At 53.6% G+C, this 21,515-nt stretch overlaps 1 protein-coding gene across 1 annotated transcript in view; it reads right to left on the bottom strand.

Annotated features, from left to right (window-relative positions):
- The window catches only part of AGXT (alanine-glyoxylate aminotransferase), an 11,051-nt gene extending 6,488 nt beyond the window's left edge, over window positions 1-4,563 (bottom strand). Inside the window, exons 1-5 of the mRNA XM_006760522.2 lie at window positions 4,034-4,563; window positions 3,750-3,942; window positions 2,512-2,576; window positions 1,879-1,979; window positions 199-269 (exon numbers count right to left, since the gene is read on the bottom strand). Of these exons, the coding sequence (XP_006760585.1) occupies window positions 199-269; window positions 1,879-1,979; window positions 2,512-2,576; window positions 3,750-3,942; window positions 4,034-4,264 (661 nt within the window). The 5' untranslated portion in view covers window positions 4,265-4,563. The remainder of the gene's footprint in view (window positions 1-198; window positions 270-1,878; window positions 1,980-2,511; window positions 2,577-3,749; window positions 3,943-4,033) is intronic.
- Window positions 4,564-21,515: the final 16,952 nt, after the last annotated feature.

Raw genomic sequence — 21,515 nt, 5'->3', positions numbered from 1 at the left:
CTCTCCATGCCCAGAGGCATCGCAGTCCCCTACCTCCTCCTACCCCTCCTGCAGGGGTTCTGAGCGCCTCCCCACATAGTAACTCCCGGAGAAGTCCCTGCCTGCCCCCACATCCGTGCCTGGTAGCCCCCCAGAAACAATAGGTGTTGATCTGTTCATGGAGCCTAGCTGGCTGGGGTGTCGGGGGCACACCCTTACCTTGCTGATCCATGTGGATGGGGGCCCCGCCCAGGGATGCCACAGTGTCCACCAGGAGCAGGCACTGGTACCTGGGGGAGGGGCAGCAGAGTGAAGCAGGAGGGACTTCAGCTCCCTGCCCTGCCCGCCAGCCCCCCGGGACCCCATACAGGGGTGCGTGAGGCCAGCTCAGGCGGCCTGTGGTCCTGGGGTGGCTGGGGCCTCTGAGGGCTCAGCGCCAAGCATGTGTGGGGGGTCCAGGAACCGCACAGCATGAGCCTGGGCCTCCCGCTGCCAGCAGCCTGCTGACTGTAAGGTCAGAGCCCAGGGAGGACAGAGTCCAGAAACAGCCCGAGCCAACCGTTGCCTCTTCCCCACCTTCATGTTTTCTTATAAAAAAGGCCAAGACGTGGAAACAGCCAAGTGTCCTGCGGTAGAGGACTGGATGGAAAAGACGTGGTACATGTACACAGTGGGATACTGCTCAGCCATAAGAAGGGATGAAATACTGCCATTTGCAACACCATGGATGGACCTTGAGAATGTCATACTAAGTGAAATAAGTCAGTCAGAAAAAGCTAAAAACCATACGATTTCACTCATATGTGGGATATACAACTGAAACTTGTGGACACAAACAGCAGTGTGGTGGTGCCAGAGGGAAGGGGCTGGGGGTGCAGGGGTCCTCATATATGGTGAGGGGAGAAGATTTAACGTTGGGTGGATGAGCACACAGTGCAATATACAGATCTTGCAACATAGAAACCGCACCTGAAACCTGTATGATCATATTAACCAATGTCACCTCAATAAATTTAACTTAAAAAAAGGCAAAATGAGTGTCCCATGCTGGGTGCAGAGGGACAGGTGTGACCCTTGGGAATCATGGCCCAGGTCACATTCATGAGCTTGAGTCACTGGACAGCACTCCGGGGGCAGGCTGTCGGGGCTGGAGCTGTGCCTGGTGGCCCCTCCGCCCCCGTAGATCCTGCCTGGGTGTGAGCCTCCTCCTTCCAGCCTGTGGTCAACTCTGCAGAGCAGGACCACTGGTCACAGGAAGGCCCTGCGCGCCCCTGCAGGGATCGGGGAGGCCAGAGGAGGGGAGTAGAGAGCAGAGCTGCCTTGGGGCACTGGGATCTCAGGTGAGGTGGGTCAGCATAAGCACTTCCCAGTGGGGACTGAAGGACAGTGGGCATTATGGGGGCACTGGCCATGGGGAACCTAATCCTGCTCTCAGCCAGAAGGAGCCCACCCAGACTCAGCAAAGAACAAGGAGGACCCGAGAGGTGCCTGCATCCCACAGCATGTGACATAGGCTGGGTGGGGCCGTGAAGGATGGGGTTCAGCTTCACCTGCTACCACCCGGCTGGAGGGACCTGCCAGCACGCCCACCCCCCCCAGCCTGGTCTGGGGTTGGCTCTGCCCACAGCACTGTGACCTTGAGACAGGCTCACCTGTGGGGAAGGATCACCTGTGGGGACAGGCTCACCTGTGGGGACAGGCTCACCTGTGGGGACAGGCTCACCTATGGGGACAGGCTCACCTGTGGGGAAGGATAACCTGTGGGGACAGGCTCACCTGTGGGGATAGGCTCACCTGCGGGGACAGGCTCACCTGTGGGGAAGGCTCACCTGTGGGGACAGGATCACCTGTGGGGAAGGCTCACCTGTGGGGACAGGCTCGTCTGAGGGACAGGCTCACCTGTGGCAGAGCTCCCCGTAGCCATCCAGGGGCTGCAGCACGCCGCTGGAAGACTCCCCCTGGGTCAGGAACAGCAGCACCGGCTTGTGCTGGGCCAGGCCCTGAGGGGCACAGAGGTGACAGCTTTGGGCAGAGCCAGTGCCAGCTAGTGCCCCCAGCAGGACTTTTTCTGGAGAAGGTGGGGCAGGATGCGTCCCAAGCACTCCCTCCCTCCCCTGGTTGGCGCACCCTCCTCATCTGCACGTGTGCTGATGTGGGGGCCGGCATCTCGACTCTGGGAGGAGGTTTGTTCCAGGAAGAGAGGGACTTCCCTCCCAGAGACCCAGGGAGAGTGGCCTCAGCCTCTGACCCGTCTGTTGGGACCTTCGTGAGGTTAGCTGAGTGCCCAGCTCAGGGCCTGGGGTGTCAGGGCCTATTCTGCTCCCCAGCTGTTGCCTCCATCCCCTCTGGTCCTGCCCACAGGGCTGGGCTCCTGACTCAGTTTCCCTGCCAGGCAGAACCCTACCTATCAGGCTTCCCACCTGCTCCCAGGTATCACCTGTGGGTCACCTGGTGCTGGGCAGCCATCTGCCCCAGCCTCCAAGCCCCAAGCTCCCCCAGCTGACCAGCCCCCTCCCTTCCCCAGGGTCGTACCTCCTCCACCTCCTGCTTTGTGTAGTGGCCTCCAGGGTCCTTGATCATCTGGTGCGTGCGGGCTCCTGGGGGCAGGAGCACAGTGAGCAGAGAGCCACCCCTGCCCCAGCACACAGAGCAGGAGCCTCTGTTGGGGACAGCATTGTGCTGAGCAGGCCACATGAGGACAGGGACCTGCCACCCCAGCCCCAGCCACTGCACGGCAGAGGAAAGTGGGGCGTGCTCAGTGAGGCTGCTCTTCGTCAGCTGAGGTTTTGGGGTGCGCAGAGCAATAATGTGCCTGGCTCAGCTGTGCTGTCCCTTCCTCAGGCAGCCTTCCCCCAGTCCAGCCAGGCTGGGCATCCCCAGCACTCCTCACTCGGGAAATAAACAAGCATTTGTGCAAGGCCAGTGGACAGTGCCTTCCCAGCAGAGGAAGGAATGAAGGAAGGAAGGAATGGATGAAGGAGGGGGGCTCCCGGAACACAGGCCCTAGTCCTGCTCCCTCTCACCCAGCCTTGCATCCCCATGCACAGCGAGCCCCAGAGCCATACATAGGAGATGAGGAGGCCCCAGGACCATGCAAGGCTCAGGGGAGAGCCCAAGCCTGGGGGCGGGCAGTCAGAGCCACTGGATTGTGGGTGCTGAGGTCCTGGCCTCTGCCCAACCGGTGTGTGCGCTAAAGGGGACCAGGTGGGGGGTTGGGAACCCGTGAGCTGTCAGAAGTTGCCTATTAACCGACGGAGTGCGGCCATGTGTGGAGCTGACCATGCAGGAGGGTTTCCAAATGCACCATCAATCATTAAACCCAGGGCTCACTCCTGGTCCTGGGCTTTGTCTCTCAAGATTTTTTTCTTTGGGAGTGAAATGCTGTCCATTCCTCCATGTTTTGTGGCTTCACAGAAAGAGTTTGTTTCTGAGGCTTTTGGGGGTGGACTTCAGCCTCTAAAACCCTGTCCGAAGGCCGAGCAGAGGTGACCCTAGGGTCCCCGGCGAGCTGTGGGCGCTGAGACCAGAGGATTCCCTGCAGTGCCACCCAGGTGCTCCACAAACAGCTGTCCCCAACTCTGGGAGACCAGGGAGATGGGACCCTCAAGCATCCTGACACCTGGACTGGCCAGAAAGTGACCACAGAGGGGGGTGGGCAGGGGCCAAGGTTGGTACCTGGGGTGCGGGGGCTGCTAGGCATCCTGCCAGAGGCAGGAGGATGGGGAAGGGTGGAGTGGGGGCCACACCCCACCCTCTGCCTGATCCCTTACCTATGCGCTCCCCGATCTCGGCTGCCCGCTGTCCCCAAATGCCGTTGGCCCCAACCAGGAAGGAGTCCCCAGGCTCCAGGAGGTTGAACAGAGCAGCCTCCAGGGCAGAGTGCCCCGAGCCACTGATGGCCAGCGTGAGGCGGTTCCTGGTCTGGAACAAGTACTGGATGCCTTGCTTGATCTCATCCATTATCTGAGGGTGGTAGGGGTGCAGGTCAGACGCAGCTCCCGGCCCTCCTGCAGTGAGGAGGCAGCTCAGGGACTGACCCGCCCCCACAGCCCACCTGGTACATATCCTTGTGCATGTGGCCGATCATCTGCAGTCCCCCGGCCGCCAGGACGCGTGGAGCCAGGTTAGAGGGGCCGGGCCCCAGCAGGAGCCGGCTGGGCACCGACAGGGGCTTGAGCAGAGCCTCTGGGGGGGTCACCAGCAGCTGGTGCGAGGCCATGGTGCGCACCCAGCCTGCGATCCGGGGCCTCAGGGCCACACTGGCAGAGGTCAGAGTGCGGAGCATTTCCCGGCTGGCCCAGGCGGTGTCAGAGGTGAGGTCTGTGGATGGGCTCCCCCTCCAGCTCCGCCCGCTGCCTGCTGCCTGCTGCCTGCTGTGGTGGTTACCTGACCCTTTGTCAATGCTTAGCCTTCTGTCAGGGCCTGACAGCTGGAGTGTTGAACCCCTGGCAGGGAGGAGGCGCCTTCAGAGACCAGTCAATGGAAAACAGAGCCTGGGCGTCCTCCGCCCCCAGCACCCTCTCTCAGGCTCCTCCCAGCCATCTGGGGTGGTCTCCAGCCCAGTGCTCATGTGGGGCTCAGGGGATCCCAAAGTTTTTATTAAAGGACTGGAGAGCAAATATTTCAGGTTTGGCAGGCCTTACAGTCGGTGCTGCAAATACTCGACCAGGCTGTTGGATTGCAGAGCAGCCACCGAGCTGTGGCTATGTGCAATAAACTTTTATTTACAAACAAGCCATGGGCCAGATTTGGCTCACACAGATGTGTACACAGATGTGTACACACACGCACATACATGCGTACACTGAGGACATGGTCATTCCTGAGCCTTTTGGAAATAAGTATTTCTTCTGCTTCTCCATGTCCATAGCTCTGAGGGTTGGCATTTACACATGTAACCAAGGGCACACGCAGGGGGTGGGGTGAGCCTCCTCTCCTTTGCTGAGTCAACAGGCAGGTAGAATAAATGTAAGTCCAGGGCCCCTGCAGGAGAAGGAGCCAGACCCACCAAGGGGGCACCCAGCAGAGCCACTGGTGTCCCCAGAAGCCAGCGGGGGCCTGGTGTTGCCCGTGACCTGGTGAAGGAGGCTCTAGGCTGTGATCTCTGAGCAACTGGCAGGCTTCTTGCAGTTCTGTGCTCAGGGCTCTGACCTGACCAGGGCCAGCCGTGGGCAAACTACGGCCCGCTGGCCGGATCCGGCCCTTTTGAAATGAATAAAACTAAAAAAATAAAATAAAATAAAAGACCGTACCCTTTTATGTAATGATGTTTACTTTGAATTTATATTAGTTCACACAAACACTCCATCCATGCTTTTGTTCCGGCCCTCCGGTCCAGTTTAAGAACCCATTGTGGCCCTCGAGTCAAAAAGTTTGCCCACCCCTGTCCTGGGCCATAGTAACCAGGAGACCTCAGGGCTTCTGCAGGTGACTGAGGAGGCTGCACACCCCCTGGGACCCAGTGGGAGACTTACTTCCAAGCTCAGCAGAGCCTCTCCATTCAGCACTCTTTGCTGGGACTGGGTTTGTGTGACATCCTGGGGGCATGGATAGCCTGGCTGGTCAGTCATAGCCTGAGAACCTGACAGCCCTGCGGGTGGGCAGGAGGTAATCTGTCAATAAAAACATAGAGGAAATAGGCAGAGGGCCTCCAAGGTGTGGTCTGTGCTGGCCCAGGGTAGGCATGTGTGATGCTGGCCTTCACTTCCACAGGGTGACCTGGTGTGAGCTCCCCCTCCCTCTCTATTCCTCCCTCCCGCCTTCCTGACAGAGTTCCCTCTGGGCAGGACCCAGTCAGGCTGCTCCAGCTGATGCACTTCCAGCCAGAAGAGAAGCATACACTGGGAGCAAGGCGCCACCCTTCCCAAGGGCCAACCTCCCTCAGCTCAGCTCTGGCCTCCTTGTCTGCAGCCCACAGGACTATGCCCCTTCCCTCTGGTCCCAGGCTCCCTCCCACCTGGGTTGCTGTATCACCTCCCCCTGGACCAGCTAGTCTAGTCATGACACCTCTGTCTCGTGCCCTCGCCCAGGCACATTGCCTCTTCACTCCAGTCTAGCAGAAGCATCTGTGCCTTTGCATGTGCTGTTCCCTCAGCTTGGAATGCTTGTCCCTGTCTTTGCTCAACCCCTCTTCTGCTTTGGCCAAGCTTCCTGTCTGCTCAGAGTTCCTCAGCTGCCCCTGAGTAAGAACTAAAAGGGAGTCACTGTGCTAAGTCAAGCTGCTAAGTTATTGAAATCAAGTGGGCTGGGCCTGAGGAGTCTTATTCCTGTTCTGACTCTGGGAACTCCCACTTCTGCACTTTCCCGTCCTGTACCTGTACCTGGATGGACATCCACTTGTCCTGTGTCAAGGCCTGGACATACACCATGCCATCGGTTAACCACCTGAATGACTTTTGAATGATGACGTTCCAGTGCCCAGCCCCCCCAGACATGTGACAATTACCATCTTGGACCAATCGGGGCTAAGAATGCAGGACCGATTCTTCTGAAGGATGTGCTTTTCCATGTCAAACTCTCAGACTTCGCTTTCTCCTCAAAACACTCTGGGTGTTGCCTCCTAGTGTCTCCAGTTTGCAAACCTTAAGCCCTTGACTAAATCTTTGTCACTTACTTCTGGCCAAAGCCTCCTGACCTCCTGGAGTAAGTTCACCGTCCTTCTGCCACATGCCACACTAGTCACACTGCCTGTTCCCTTGGGCAGGACTCCACGTGAGAAGCCGGGGAAGCCTGGGCTCTGGGGAAACCAGGGAGGTGTGTATGTTTTGTTCGAAAACAGGCGTCCTTTGCTAATGTAACCTGGAGGGGAGCTGTTGCAATCAAGAGAGGTGTTTCCTCAGGCCAAGAGCAGATTGGAAGCTGTGGAGCCATTGAGGATAGTGAACAGCAGGGCAGGTACCAGACCTCCGCCTCCTGAGTCCTGGAGATAAGGGCCAGGTGAACTGGGAAGTTCCAGCCTCAATACCAAGGCCAGAGGCAGCACCTACCCTGGGAGCAGCGACTCTGCTCAGCTCTGTGAGGATCGGCCACCCACCCACCCTGCCTTGCCAGGGCCCTGTGCCAGCAGCCCCAGGAGAGAGGTCTGGGAGTGGCATGAAGTCTAGACCAGGACCTGCCCACTCTGCCTCACCTTCCCCACGGCAGGCCTCCCAGGCGCTGCTCCCCGGGGACCCAGAGGTGTCTTAGCTCTCCAGGCAGTGGCGGAACCCACAGGCTGCTGCCTGCCACACTGTGCTATGAAGGAGTTTGTTTCTTTTCTTTTTTTAAAAAAAATTTAACTTCTCGTTTTCCCTAACTGATGTGAAAAGTGCAAGCAGTTGCTTTAGTCTATGGGTCTGCAACCTGCTGCACGGTGTTAGGACGGCAGATGTGTGCCACCTGCCCCGGGGCACTCTAGGTGGACTGTGACCTCCTCTGCTGGTAACACTGCTTTCTGGCCCCTCCGCCAGCTGCCTGATGCTGCTGGGTGTCTCCACGGAGTTGTGTTTCAAATCTACAGAGAAAGCCAGCCTGTTGTGACATCTAGGCCGGAGGAGGCCCTCAGAGGCCCTCACAGACAGACAGCCCCTGTGTCCCAGATGGGGAGGGGCTGGCCTGGGGCCTGCAGCCTCAGCCTGAGTCCTACGAGTCTTCCCAGAAGCCTGGGGGTAGTCTTGGGGACCCGGACGATTATGCACGGATGACTTGTTAAAACTCGGAAGCCGAGTGTCACCCGTTAGCACTCCCCCTCCATGATGAGGCCACATTTCTGGCCCCATGCGACCAGCTGCAGCCTCATTTCTCCCCCATCCCAGCAGAGGCTTTCTTCCAGCTTCATTGATTCACCTTTTCTTTGCTCACCATCATTTGTGAGAAGAGATGATTTTGAGTAAGGTGGTGAGAAGACTCACAGCTCACTGCTCCGCATGCAGCCCAGGAGAGGCAGCTGCCCGAGGTGGACAGGCAGTGCCAGAGCACCCGGGGTGGGAGCAGGCAGGCGGGAAGGCTTTCTCAGCCAAGGCCTGACATAGAGGAAGGGTAACTGGGTGCGGCTGGGGGTGCAGAATGGGCCAGGCCCCAGGAGCCGGGCACAGTTGGGAGCGTGGAAAGTCCATTGGAGGCCCTTGGAACCATAGACTTCACCACCGACAGCAGGAGCGATCACGGCCAGGAAAGCCGAGAGTTGGCAAGGAAAGGGAGGTGCCTCCTCCTGGGTGACCCCCAGTGCCTAGAGTGCATCAGAATCCCCAGATTCCGACTCACAGGATGAAGCCGGGTCCGAGAAGTTGCATTTCTTGCAGGCAGGGAGCCCCAGGAGGCCAAGTTCCCAAGTGCAGGGAGGCTCTAAGGAGGGTGGGCCTCGGGTCCCAGGTCACCGGTCTTCAATAGCCCGTGCTTGGGCCCCACTCTTGACAAAGAAGGTGAGGGGACTACGTGCTGGCACCACGGGGCACAGCAACACTGAGCTTCCCGTCTTCCCTTAAATGCGGCTTTCTGCTGCTTCTGGAAGGCAAAGGGGACAGGCTGGTTGTCCCCATGGGGCAGGGGTGGCAGGCTACATGATCCCACCCAGAATCAGGGTTGGAGTGCAAACTCTGCAGATGGTCCAGGTGGGTGCAGGATGCCCAGAACGTGGCTGGGTACCCACCGACCAGCACCATAGACTTGGAGCTGGCTGTGCTCTGGTGTGAGCAACACGACAGTGACCTCTTGTGGCCGAGTCTGTGAGACATGCAGAGGAGTGACAGGTGATAATCACAATTTTAAAATGTCTGCAGTGTGAGTAACGGCACATTCTCCAGGCACACACTGTGGAGCACGAGGGGCCTTCAGCTCCGTCTCTGCCAGCCTTATCGCACCAACATCTGTCAGCAGCTGCCACTTTCACTTGTCTAATTTTGCCAGAGTTTTTAATCCTCACCGAGGATATTTTTTCCATTGATTTCTAGAGAGAGAGTGGTAGGGAGGGAGGAGGGGAGAGGGAGGGCGAGAGAGAGGAACTTAGGTTTGTGCCTTGACCAAGAATCAATGATGCTCCAACCAACAAAGCCACCCAGCCAGGGCGAGGTCTCTTTTCATGGGTGATAGGACTTTAGTGGACACACACCCCAGGAAGCTTTTTGAAAACACATTCTGGCTCAGGCAGCTGGGTTGGGCCCAAGACACCGCATTTATACAAACCCCCTCGGCACGAAGAGCCCGGGGTCTGCAGGCCTTCTCGCTGCCCAAGGCCCCTGCCACCTGGCCAGCCTCCTCACCCCGAATCTCTCCCACTCTCCCCTACCCGAGGAGCCTCTGGGCAGAGGGGACAGGACGAAGGGAGCAGAGCAGGAGGGTCCCTTCTCCGGGTGGGAAAGGTGAAGGTGCTCTGAGAAGGGTCATCCTAGGTCAGGAGACTCCCCTCCCAGGGCAGACCTCCCCCGGATTTCCCTGCCAAGTCCTAAGCTCAGACCTTCACCCAGCTGTGCTGGAAGCCCGGGCAGCCCTCCCAGCCCTCCTTGTTCCCTTGCCTCTGCCCTGCCCTGCCCTGGCGGGGGGCCCGGGAATGTCTGCACATATCTCTGTGCTGCCCCTGCCCCTCTCCCCCCAGACCTGGTGTGGCCGGAGGGGTGTCTGAGGTCGAGGGTCTCCTGCTGACCTGTCCCTTCCACCTGCCCTCTGGGAGGCCATCACTTTCGGGGCTGCTGAACTCCCCAGACTCCAGATATGGCCCAGGAGGCTGCAGAGGAGGCTGGGGAGACGTCTGGACCCAGGGGGAAGTTCCTCAATGCCCAGCCAGGATCACTGGTCCCAGGGGACCTGCCGGGAGCCGGTCCATCCTTGCTGTTTCAAGGGACCTGGCATATAGGGCATACTGTTCTTAATATGTTTGCTCACCTTCTTGGCACTATGTGTTTTAACCAAGGTCACCTCTCTGAGAAAGGTTGTTTCCCCAGGTAGGGATTTTCCCCTGAAGTTAGGGAGGGAATAAAACCCCTTAACTAAGTGCCAGGCGGGTAATTAATCACTTTAACTACTAACAATCATGCTTAAGCTACATAATCTTTACTCCCTGGAATGGAGATAAGAAACGCCGTAACCTTTGGAATAGAGATTGATAGGATTGGAATCAACTAGTATAAATACAGATGTAATAAGACAACAAGACACAGAACCCAGATACAGGACCTAGACACAGAACCTAAACAGAACCTAGAGACAGAAACTGGCCACAGAACTTGGCTGGAGAACCTAGACAGCACATGGCAGGAGAACCTGGATAGAACCTACACAGAACCTGGCAACCGAACCTGGCTGAAGAACCTGGCGACAGAACATGGCAAAAGATCCTGGACAGAAACTGGCAACAGAACCTAGAGACAGAACCTAGACACAGAACCTAGTGAGAGAACATGGCAAAAGATCCTGGACAGAACCGGGCAAAAGAACCTAGAAACAGAACCTGGCTACAGAACCTGGATAGAACATGGCAAGAGAACCTGGGACCCCTGGACCCTCTGGGGTTGGACCCCAGCAGGGGTCCCCTCCCCTGCCAGATCCATCTGGGAAGGGCTGAAACCAAAAGCACAGGGGAGGGTGGGAGGGGTCTTCTGCACGTCCCTCTCCGGTCCTGTCTTCAACACTTCACAGAACTGAACTCAGCCAGTCCTCGCACCCTCTCAGAAAAGCAGTCCTTTTAGTTCCCTTTTTACAGATAAGGAAACTGAGGCACAGAGCAGGGCATGACCTGCCCAAGGCACCCCATTTACCATGGGGAAGAACACAGGGAAGGAGAGGCTGGCCAAGCTGGCCTGGAGTGGAAGCGGGCCTGGAGTGACCCCCTGGGCCCATCTGCACCCGGACACTGGCTGCTGTGTCACATGCTGACGGGTGTCAGTGGTGTGTTGGGGTCCCCTGGCCTCAGCCCCAGGTGCGATGTTCCTGGGAGGTGGGCAGGCTTGTAGCTCCACTCCTGCTGGCCAGGACCCTGATCCTCCAGAGGAGGGAGCCTGGGCCAGGCAGGGGCCTGGTGTTTGGGCTTACTCAGAAAACTTACCCAGGGGCACCGCCCTAACCTTTCCTATCATTTCTAGACTAGTTCTGGAGTATGGCTGAGACCAAGTGATCCCTGGGGTCTCATCCATACTGACAAGGCTCGGGGAGCTCACTCTTCCCCATCAGGGCCGCTCAGACCGAGCCTTGGTCTCCAGATTCCAGGGTGAACCCCTGCCTCTGCCCAGCCTTTCCCTGGGAGCCCCTCCACATGCCCCTCCCCCCCCATTATTTCACCCAGATCATGAGGGGCCTGAATTCACCGCAGGAAGGGATGCTCGTGGTGGTCGGCCTGCAGGACCCCGAGCCCCACACTCATTCCTGGTGAAACCTCAGCAAATAGCAGCAGCATCCGGGCTTGGACTAGCCTCCTGGCTCCTCACACGCCCTCTGGGAAAACAAACGAGGAAGACATTGATCCCAAACTCCTTCCTCCAAGGTCAGCCTCTTTCTGCCAAGATCTAAGAAAAGATTTAATTTCAGCCACCTTCGCTGCCAATATTGTTTTGCACTGTCATCTTCTGACCTCCGCGTCGGAATGAATCCCCTGAGCTGCGTTTTCTGGGAGCAAAGCAGAACCGAAGACCCTCGAGGGCGCTCCTGCCCACAGAGATCAGCCTGGCCACAGCCAGGGATTCACTCTCAGTTCTGTCTGTACCAAGAGGCCCAAACAATTGATTCCTTAGGAAAATAACAAGCACATCATTGCGCAGAGAGAAACACAAATTTGGGGGGGAACAGACAGATAGAAACGGACACCAACGCACGTGGAGGTGAATGACCTGAGTCCAAATATTCTGCGTCCAGGCACTTAGCCTGCACTTCGGTCTCACCGAAGGGCCTCACGTGGGAGGGGGTCCTGGCCACCGTGTGCAGTAGGTGACAACAGATGCACGACTGTGCAGAATTTGGTTCGGATTAATTATGGGAAGTCCATGCAGTGGATGGCCACAGCCGCTGAGTCTGATAAATGAGGAGGGAGCCTGCCCACACTTTGGAATAGAAACCGACGCCTTTGCAAACTCAGTTTCTCCAGGTGTGGGTCCTCGGTCCCACTGCCCCTGGCATCCACTTCACACCGTCCAGGCCAGGCGTCTGCACAGCCTGACTCAGTGTCCCCGGTGAGGCTCAGGAACAAATGTAATAATCTGAACAGTAAAGATTTCATAAAATTAAAAAAAATAATAATGGCTCCCAGAGGCTGAGGTTCTGGATCTTACAAAAAAACAAAACAAAACAAAACCCTCAATAATATATTTTTAGAAAATTATCAATTTTATTTAGATTTTCACTTTTTATATATTTACACTAAATATTTGTTTCTATAGGTATATCATCTTATTATTATCAAAGAACCAATCCCTTTTTATTCCCTGAAGTTAATTTTTTTAAAAAAATATTTTTATTGATTTCAGAGAGGAAGGGAGAGAGAGAGAGTCATTGATTATCTGCTTCCTACATACCCCGCACTGGGGATCAGGCCACAACTTGGGCATGTGCCCTGACCAGGAATTGAACTGTGATCTCCTGGTTCATAGGTCGACACTCAACCACTGAGACACATTGGCAGGGCTCCCTAAGTCTAATTTTGTTTTTTATTTCCTAACTTCAGGTTTTGCCTGAATTTCTTTCCTTTACTTTCTGCTGAATTTTGTTGTTGCTGTTACTCACTATCTGAATTCTGAGGTTGGATGTATACGCCAACCATTTTCAATCTTTTCTGGATTCTTCTATCAATGCATTTAAGACTTGATCTTCCCTCTCTTGGCCCAATGGCCACATCCCAGTGGTTTTTGTGGATCATTTTCACTCTCACTCATAAATAGAGTACAATTTTGATCTCATTCCCTCATTTAACTCAGTAAGTTGTTTAATTTCCTCGGTGTTACATTTCCCCTGGACTATGCTTTTCTGCTCACTTCCTCTTTTATTACCTGGGCTCTGAGAAGATGACATGCACAGTTCCTTCCTTAGATAATGTATTGAGATTCCGGGGGGCTCCAGGCCTGATTAAAATTATGTCGACACTCTGGGCTTTTGAGAAGGGCCCACATGTTCTCAGTGAGGGTTTGGGCAGGGAGCTGGTTGTTATTCTCTAGTGGGGCAGCCACAGGGACTTCGCTGGCTGACTGGCCGTTTTCTTGTGGTGGGCGGGGCTCCAGACCCCCAGCCGGAGGGTGAGCCCAGGTGTTAGTGGCACTGGGTGTCTGTCCTGGAGAGCACAGGAGGGAGCCTGGGGCAGAGAGGACCGAGGCTGACTGCGGGAGTTGGGGAGTCAGGATAAGGGGGGTCCTGTCCTGCTCAGTCCTGGGTCGCTGCCATGTACCACCACCCCCGCTTGGCTGTAAGTTCTTGTGGAAGTGTCTGTCCTCAGTAAGACTGAAAACTTGCCCTGGGCAGGACTGTGTCCACGCAGTCCATCACCTTGAGCCACTTAGCAGTGTGTTGGGTGCCCCCAGGTGTCCCACTCCCGGGCACCTTCTCTAGACCCTGCCCCTCCCCTGCCTTACGTGCAGGCTCACAATAGAGCCATGTTCAAGGAGCCCCAGCCTTCTCCCTCCACCTGGACCCAGCTCAGATAGGTGCTGGGTGTCCTGATTTATTAGCCACACCTAACAAACAACACAGTGGCCCACAGAGAGGGACAGCTCTTCCCATCCCCTACAACCCGACGCAGCTCAGAGCTTGTAGGGTCTCTGAGGATGCCCAGAGGAAGGGAAACCACAGAGGGGCCAGGAGGGGAGGAAGCAGAGGGGCGTGTGTTGGGGACATCACTGACTTTTAAAGAGTCAGCATTTCCTTCTGATCTGGGTCACTAAGGGGCTGCTGGAAGCAGCTGCTCTGTGGACACGGGTCCCCACAATGGGCTCTGGCCCCAGCCCAGCCACCCGGCTGCCAGCTGCTGCGGGCCAGACACTGAGTCAGCAGCCAGCCACCTAGTGCACCATTGCCTGAGCCCAACGCAGTGCAGGTCCCTGTGGGCCCCCACACCAGAAGGGCCTTGCTAATTTGGGGAGCGGGGAGGGGGGGAGGGTCTCCCAGCTCTGTTCTGTCCCACCCATCACTTTGGGTTTCCGAGTCTGGGACCCAGCAATGCCTCGCTCCCGCAGGCTGTCACTCCATGAAACTGCCTCCTGTGTTACTCTTAGTGAAGTGAGAGGAGGAATTGTGGAGGGGCAGGACCCCCAGCCCTGCCCACTCTACAGGGGATGAGCCCCCGATTGAAGCCTGGGTGGGCCAGCCAACTGGAGCCTGCTTCCCACCATCCCCAATGTCTGCCTAGCCTCCTACCCGGCCCCCTGCCCTGCTGCTCTAGGCCCTGAGAAGCTACTGGAGTCGTGGAGTGTTCAGCCAGGGGTCTGGCTTAGACTGACCTCAGGCACCCTCTGAACGTCAGGGGCCAATTCAACTCTCTCAGCTTTGGTTTCTTCATTCGTAAAATGGGGTGATCATTGTGCCTCCCTATGCAAGAGGGTGTGAGTGAACCGAGCTCAGTTGCTCAAAAGTAAGCACTTTGCAAATTCTGCATCATGCTGCAGATGCTGGGGAGGCCCCGGTGCTGCTGCCAACCAGGAGCAGGTGCGGGTGTTCCAATGTGGCCTGTCCAGCTGAAGCCTCCAGTCAGCTCAGCTCTGACCAGGTCTGTCCAGACTCAGGCTGCCCTCTGGTCAGCGGGTGGAGAGTCGCAGCCCTCCAACTTGAGTCTCTGGCCAGTTCCTGGATCTGAACCCCACTCACATGCTGGGCCAGTGACGGGGGCTCTGCTGGGCCACCTTCCCTGCATTCAGACCCGTGTCTGGTGTCTGGTCTCCACCTCATCTTACCAGCCCCATGTTATGCAGGAAACCCGCCCGCAACATTGCGGAGGTTCCTAATGCTCTGCACACATGTTGGCCTACCAGTTGGGAGTTTGTGCCACACCCTCCCTCCTGTCCAGGACTGCGGCCAGCCTGGTTTTCAGACACTGCCTGTTGGCTCACTTGTTCTACCTTTCTCAAACCCCAAGGAGGGCATCGTCCCCACTTTAAACATGACCTGAGCCTCTCACAGGATGGAACAAATGAGAACTTAGAGGATGGGAACATTCCAAACAGAGGTGAAAGCAGGAAGGCTGCATGGAGGAGGCATCCCAATAGGGCTTGTGGGGATGGGAATTCTGTTTTAGGGAAAGGCCACAAAGCTGAGGAGAAAGTGTGACTACAGCGTGGGCAAGGCCTGCAGTGGTGCAGCTGGGAGGACATGCCTGGAGAACCCACAGGAACCAAGTGGCCAAAAGGATCCAGAGTCCAGATCAGGGAAACTGTCCTGCACAGGCCACTCTTGGGGCCTGGATCTGCTTAGCCGGCTGAGCAAAGTTGGGGAGAATAGGATCCTGGCTGGGCCAGCAGGATCCTTCCTGGACACCAACACATTGGCTTGGAGCAAGTCCTTTCCTTCACTTTCCCCATCTTGGCCTCAATTTCCCCATATGTACAATGCAGCTCCGGATCCCTAAGGACCTTCCAGCAATGGCTATGGAACCCCATACCATGCTGCTCGAGCTTGGCCCCACTTCAAGCTCAGGACTCTGGACTCGAAGGCAGCTCTCCCATTCGGAAACCAGGCTGGACACGCCCGCCGTTGCTATGGCAGCGACGTTGCCAGGCAACGAGGGGCTGGAACTTGACTACGGATTGCTATGGCAACCAGGCTTGGCCTCCAGTGGCCTGGTCTCTGGCTGGCCGGCCCAGTATTCAGCAGGTGGTCCAGACAGGGAGATCCCAGCCTTGGCGGTGGGCACCAGCAGAGAAGCCGGGGCCTGGTGGTTCCTGGTGGGGGTGAGGCTGCAGACTGCTGGCCGGACTGAGGCTGGGCAGCCTCTTTCACACCCCAAGGCCGTCCACCTGAACTCCCACAGGTCTCCCACCCAGCTCCGCAGACCTGCATATTTCTCTGGGCATTTTACCTTTCTCACTGCTATTGTGATTGGACTCCTCCATTACAGGCTCTAACTGGTTATTGTTTGCTTTTATGGAAACTGTTGCCTTCTTGGTGATAATTTTTCCTGGCTGCCCTAACACCGTTTCCCATAGCTTTTCAGTGATCCCTTAAGTTTTCTGGGTTGACCATCACTTCATCTATCAATAATGATAATTTTGTTTCTTTCTTGCCGATATTTTTACTTTCTAATTTTTCTTATTTGTAATGGCAAATGCTAATCCTACTAAGCAAAACGGAGGTGGCATGCACGTCCTTAATCCTAATGGGACCCTTCTGTTGTGTCCCCATTACAGCCACCATTGTATAGGTTTGCTGTGTGCCCAACCCTGGTCTCAGCACTTCACCTGCAAATCCTCAGCACTGCACTATGGGGTGGGCACTGTCCTCATTCTGCCTTCAGAAGAGGTGACAGGCAGAGCAGTAATGAACTTACCCAGAGTCACTCAGCTGAGACTGAAGCTGGGCTCTGGTCCTGGCTGCCCCTTGACTGGACGCATCCGCTAAGACCCTGCAGGAGCCATCGGCCAAATGCCTTTGCAGCATCTGTTGAAATCATACCATTTCTTTTTATCCTGTGACTTACTATACACAGTCTCCAATATTGAACCACCCTTGCATCTCTGAGAAGAACTTAGTCATGGTGTGGAATCATTTTAATGTATTTAAATTGCAAGCTGTGGGTGGCTTCTCCTTTACTGCGCTCCCCCCCCCCCCACCACCCACACTCACACACAAACCCAGTCTCAGTGTGGCCTCCTCTCCACACTGGAAGGAGGTGAAAGAGTGGTTGGTGGCGGTGTGGACATTTCTGAAACATGGGTTTGATCATTTTCTGAAGACCTGTTTGCGGGTAGAAAGAAGGGCAGCAGCTCCAGCCAGAAGTGAGGAGACTCCTTGACTCAGTTCTGAACTCATCAAATTTACCAGTTTTCTTTCCAGAAGCTGTTTGGGGGTCCAGAGAGAAGTGAGCTCTTGACTTGCCCGTTATAAGCTCACAGGATACATTTGAAATGTGACCCGAGTGGACATTTTCCAACCAGAGGAGTCGGGATGTGCGGGGTGGAGCACACAGCTGAAAGGAGATGCTGACTCGAATCTTAGAAGACAGAATCAGAACATGGTGGTAAAGAGGCAACAGGCCCCAAGTGGAGTCACTTGTGCTGCATCCATATCACCAAACCGACTGAACACCTAGCCCATCTGCAGTTGCAGCCTCTCCCAGTAATTAACAGTCTGCCTGGGATTTCCTGGCCAGCACCAGTGAGGTCATCCCCCAAACCCCGCTTGTCCCCCAAAGGACGGTGGCAGAAAACTGAGACTATCTACTCTTCGACAGAAATTTCCCCGCCCCCTTTCTGTCTATGAAAACCTCTCCTTTCTGCAGCTCAGAGGCGGTCTCTCTACTTGCCAAATGGAACACTGCCCGATTCGTGAATTGTTGAATAAGGTCAGATTGATCTTGAACTTTACTGTTGAATTTTTGTTGTTGACAGTGGATTGGAAGAACATAGGGAGTGCTGTTGCAGGGCTACAGCGCGAAGACTGTCAGTCCAGATATTTTGATTGGGGGTTGGGGTGGGGGCACTGACTCCTATCAACACCAGAAGGCGATCGTGGGATAGGGTTAGAAAGAATAAAGAGAAGAGCGAGAGCCACAGAGGACAGAAGGGCCAGCGTGCAGAAGCTAGGAGTCCCAAAAGGAGGAAGATATTGCAACAGGGAAGAGCAAATATTTGAAAAACAATAGAGGAGATAAATTTTCTAGAATTGAAGAAAAAGAAACAAACTCAGACTGAAAGGACTCACAGACTGAAATTGGAGAGATACAGAGAAATCCACACTGTTAGAAAGTTCTAGAAACATCCTGGGAGAAAGAACATGGCACAAGAACCGATGGATGCTGGACTTCTCAACAGAAAACAAGGAGACCACAAAGTAATATTTTTTAAAGTATTGAAGGAAACAAACTTTGCACCCAGAATTTTACATCCAGCCAAACTGAAAGTATAATTAAAGTAGCCTCAGCAATACCGGGCTTTAGGAGGTTTCTCACCCCAAGACTCTCACTAATAACACTGTGTATTCCATAAGTAGCACACATGCAGGAGAAGCGCCAGGAGGTATGGAACATCAGGGTTACCAAGCATCTTGGGATGTGAATTAATTGTCTTAAACAAAACAAAGCAAAGAAAAATACCATATCCACAACAACTCAGAGCTACAATTCTGGACAGTATCAACAGCTAAAATACTTGACTATCAAGGGAAGACATAACCAGAGGGGTACACAGGGCTAACAAAGAAAAAGGGTCTAAATCAAGGGCAGTGGCCACACAATAGAAATAATAAAAGTAAGTCAGTAGAAGAAAACTCACCATACTCAGTGAGAAAGAAATAGGAAAAGTTTTACAGCGAGTGTAAATTTTTAACAAGATGGCAAGACTGATTCTTGATATACCAGTAATTACTAAAAATGTAAGTAAATTAAATTCCAATTAAGAGGTATAGGTAGATTAGATTTTAAAATGTCAACAACAGATTGCCTAAAAGATACAAAGTTTAGAACAAAAATGTTGGCAAAAGACATACCAGACAAGTAATGAACCAGAGGAAACTGGGTTGTCACTTTAATATATGACATTCAAATTTGAGACAAAAAAGTAAAAATAGAAAAAAACAACAACAAAGAAGGCCGCCACAAGCATGCCAATGAAAGGGGCCGCACTCCTCAGAGTCAATCTGACACGTGAGACGACGCCTCAGCCAGCAGCACATCTCATCCGCCAGAGTTGCAGGGAGGAGGAGATATTTCAACACTTGTTGTAAAATATGTATTTTTAAAAAATATATTTTATTGAGTTTTTACAGAGAGGAAGGGAGAGATATAGAGAGTTAGAAACATCGATGGGAGAGAAACATCGATTAGCTGCCTCCTGCACATCTCCTACCGGGGATGTGCCCGCAACCCAGGTACATGCCCTTGACCGGAATCGAACCCGGGACCTTACAGTCCTAAGGCCGACGCTCTGTCCACTGAGCCAAACCGGTTTCGGCTAAAATATGTATTTTTATTGATTTCAGAGGGGAAGGGAGAGGGAGAGATAGAAACATCCATGATGAGACAGAATCATTGATTGGCTGCCTCCTGGACGCCCCCTACTGGGGATCAAGTATGCAACCCAGGTGTGTGCCCTTGGCCAGAATCTAACCCCACACCCTTCAGTCCACAGGCCTACGCTCTAGCCACTGAGTCAAACCGGCTAGGGCTATTTCAACACTTTTAACTGGAGATTTTAATTTAAAAGAAAATTACTATTTAATAACACAAGCAGACAAAAATGAGCAGAATCTGTAAATCCTGAACTATCAACCAGTTAACTGCCATGCATCCAAAACGGAAACCATCCCCACACGCCACGATATTTTGAATTTAATTTTAAAAAATAAATTTGCAATGAATATTATAAAAATAAATATATTACTCACAATTCAGGTGTTCTTGAATATTTTCAGTTGAAAATTCTCACGAAAAATGATTTTAAAGCGTCTATATTCACTTACAATGGGTTAAATATGCATAGGCCTCTATATCCATAAAACAGAGATGTAGAATATTTACAGAAACAGACCATGTGTTAGGCCCCAGAGAAGCCTCGATAAATTCCCGAGGTGAAATTCCATGCAGACAGAGCTGCCGAGCTCGGTTTGTTTGTCTAAGGCCCCTTTGCCCGAGGAACGCCCTAAATGGGCCTGGTCAGTGGGTGCCCCGTCCACCAGCTGGCTCCAGCCCAAGGGAGCTCTACCCAACCCTGCAAGGAGGGAGAGTGAGACCCAGGGATTTGTTGCCCACACCCTCCAGGCTGGCTGCATCCTCAGCTGAGGCCTCTGCTCCTACCAGGGCCCACGCCCTCTTCTCCCTCTCAGCCCTCACAGCCTGGGGTTCCCCTACCTCCTACCCACCCCTTTGTAAATGGTCACCCTTATCAAACACTTCTCAAATTACCCAGCTTGAACATGCCATCTGCTTTCTGCTAGGATCCTGATTAAACACAGGCCTTGCTCTTAAACAATAATGCAATTAAATTAGAAATTGGTAACAAAAAATTATAATAAAAGAAATTCTATTGTAAAGTAAATAACATTGTTAAATAACTCATGGGTTTAAAAGGAGATTACCAGGGACATTAAGAAATATTTAGATCTGAATGATAATGAAAGCATTGTATGTACAAATTTGTGAGAGTCGACTAAGGTAGTGATGTAGAAGGAATTTTGTAGCTTTAAATAGATCAGAAAACCAGAAGGTTTAAAAATGAATGAGCTAAGCATTTAGCTCACGTGCGAGCAGTAGACCAATTCCAAAGAACCTACACAGTAGAAAATTATAGATAAGTACAGAACTAAATGAGATAAAGGGAAAGATGAGAACTTTAACAAAACTAAAATTCGGTCCTTTGAGAATGTTTTAAAATATTAAAAAAGAAAAATGCAAATAAGTAAAATCCAGAATGCAAAATAAGTACAGCCACAATATGCTAGTACAGAAACAATAAGTAAGAATAAATATGTAGTGGGGTGGGTAAGAGATCAACTGAAGGACTTGTATGCATGCATATAAGCATAACCAATGGACACAAGACACTGGGGAGTATGGGAGGCCAGGGGAAGGTCAAGGGTAGAAAAAAAAAGGAGACATATATAATACTCTTTGTAATACTTTAAGCAATAAAACAACTTTTTTTTTAAAAAAAAGAATAAATATCTAGTAATTTTAAAACCTCAGTGAAATAGATTAATTCTTAGAAACATGTAAAATGACAATTTTGGCTCAGAGGACTTGCCCGGTTCAATAAGTATGATAGAAATGGAAATAATAAAGACAACCGCCCCCGCCCCCCAGCCCACCCCCAGGGACCCAGATAGTTTTTTTCTATCAAAAGTTTGGAGGAAAAATAATTTCTCTTTTAGATGGTTACAGGAAATAGAAAAAAGGAGGAGCTGTCTAGGGTCTTTGGAGGGGAGGCAGGAGGGATGGTCTCCTTTGCAGACATGGGCATGTCTGTGCCCTTGTTCCTTTGAAGGCACGTGCCACACAGATGGTGCAAACCGAGGCGAAGCACTTCTTCCCCAGCTGGGCTGCGTGAGGATTAGGTGGTTAACAGAGCAAGGCCTCGGGGCAGCGCAGGGCACCTGCGGGCCCAGGGCGGCTCAGCCCCGGGATGCCGAGGATGCTGGGCTGGAAAGGGATTGGCCGGGTTTCCAAGTGGCATGACGTCACCGCACGCCACTGCAGTTCCGGTGGGTGAGCTGGCCCCCGGCTTTGTCAAAGTTGCCCAGCGCCTGGCGGCCGGTAGCGGTTAGTGGCGCACACGGGGCTGCCAGTCAGTCCCTGGTGGCCCAGCGAGCGGCTGGGGATTGATGAAGTCGGGGGTTTGCGTGTAGGCCCGGAGCAGCAGCGTGGGGCTTGGTGGTCCCGGGCAGTGAGGCTGGAGAGACAGCGTGTGAGGGCAGCGAGGGGCTGGTGATCTGGAGAAGTGGGGCGGGCG

The sequence above is a fragment of the Myotis davidii genome, unplaced genomic scaffold (assembly GCF_000327345.1).
Source record: "Myotis davidii unplaced genomic scaffold, ASM32734v1 scaffold370, whole genome shotgun sequence".
Lineage (NCBI taxonomy): Eukaryota > Metazoa > Chordata > Mammalia > Chiroptera > Vespertilionidae > Myotis > Myotis davidii.
Note: the sequence above shows the minus strand (reverse complement) of the source record. Positions and strands in the feature narration are given on the sequence as shown.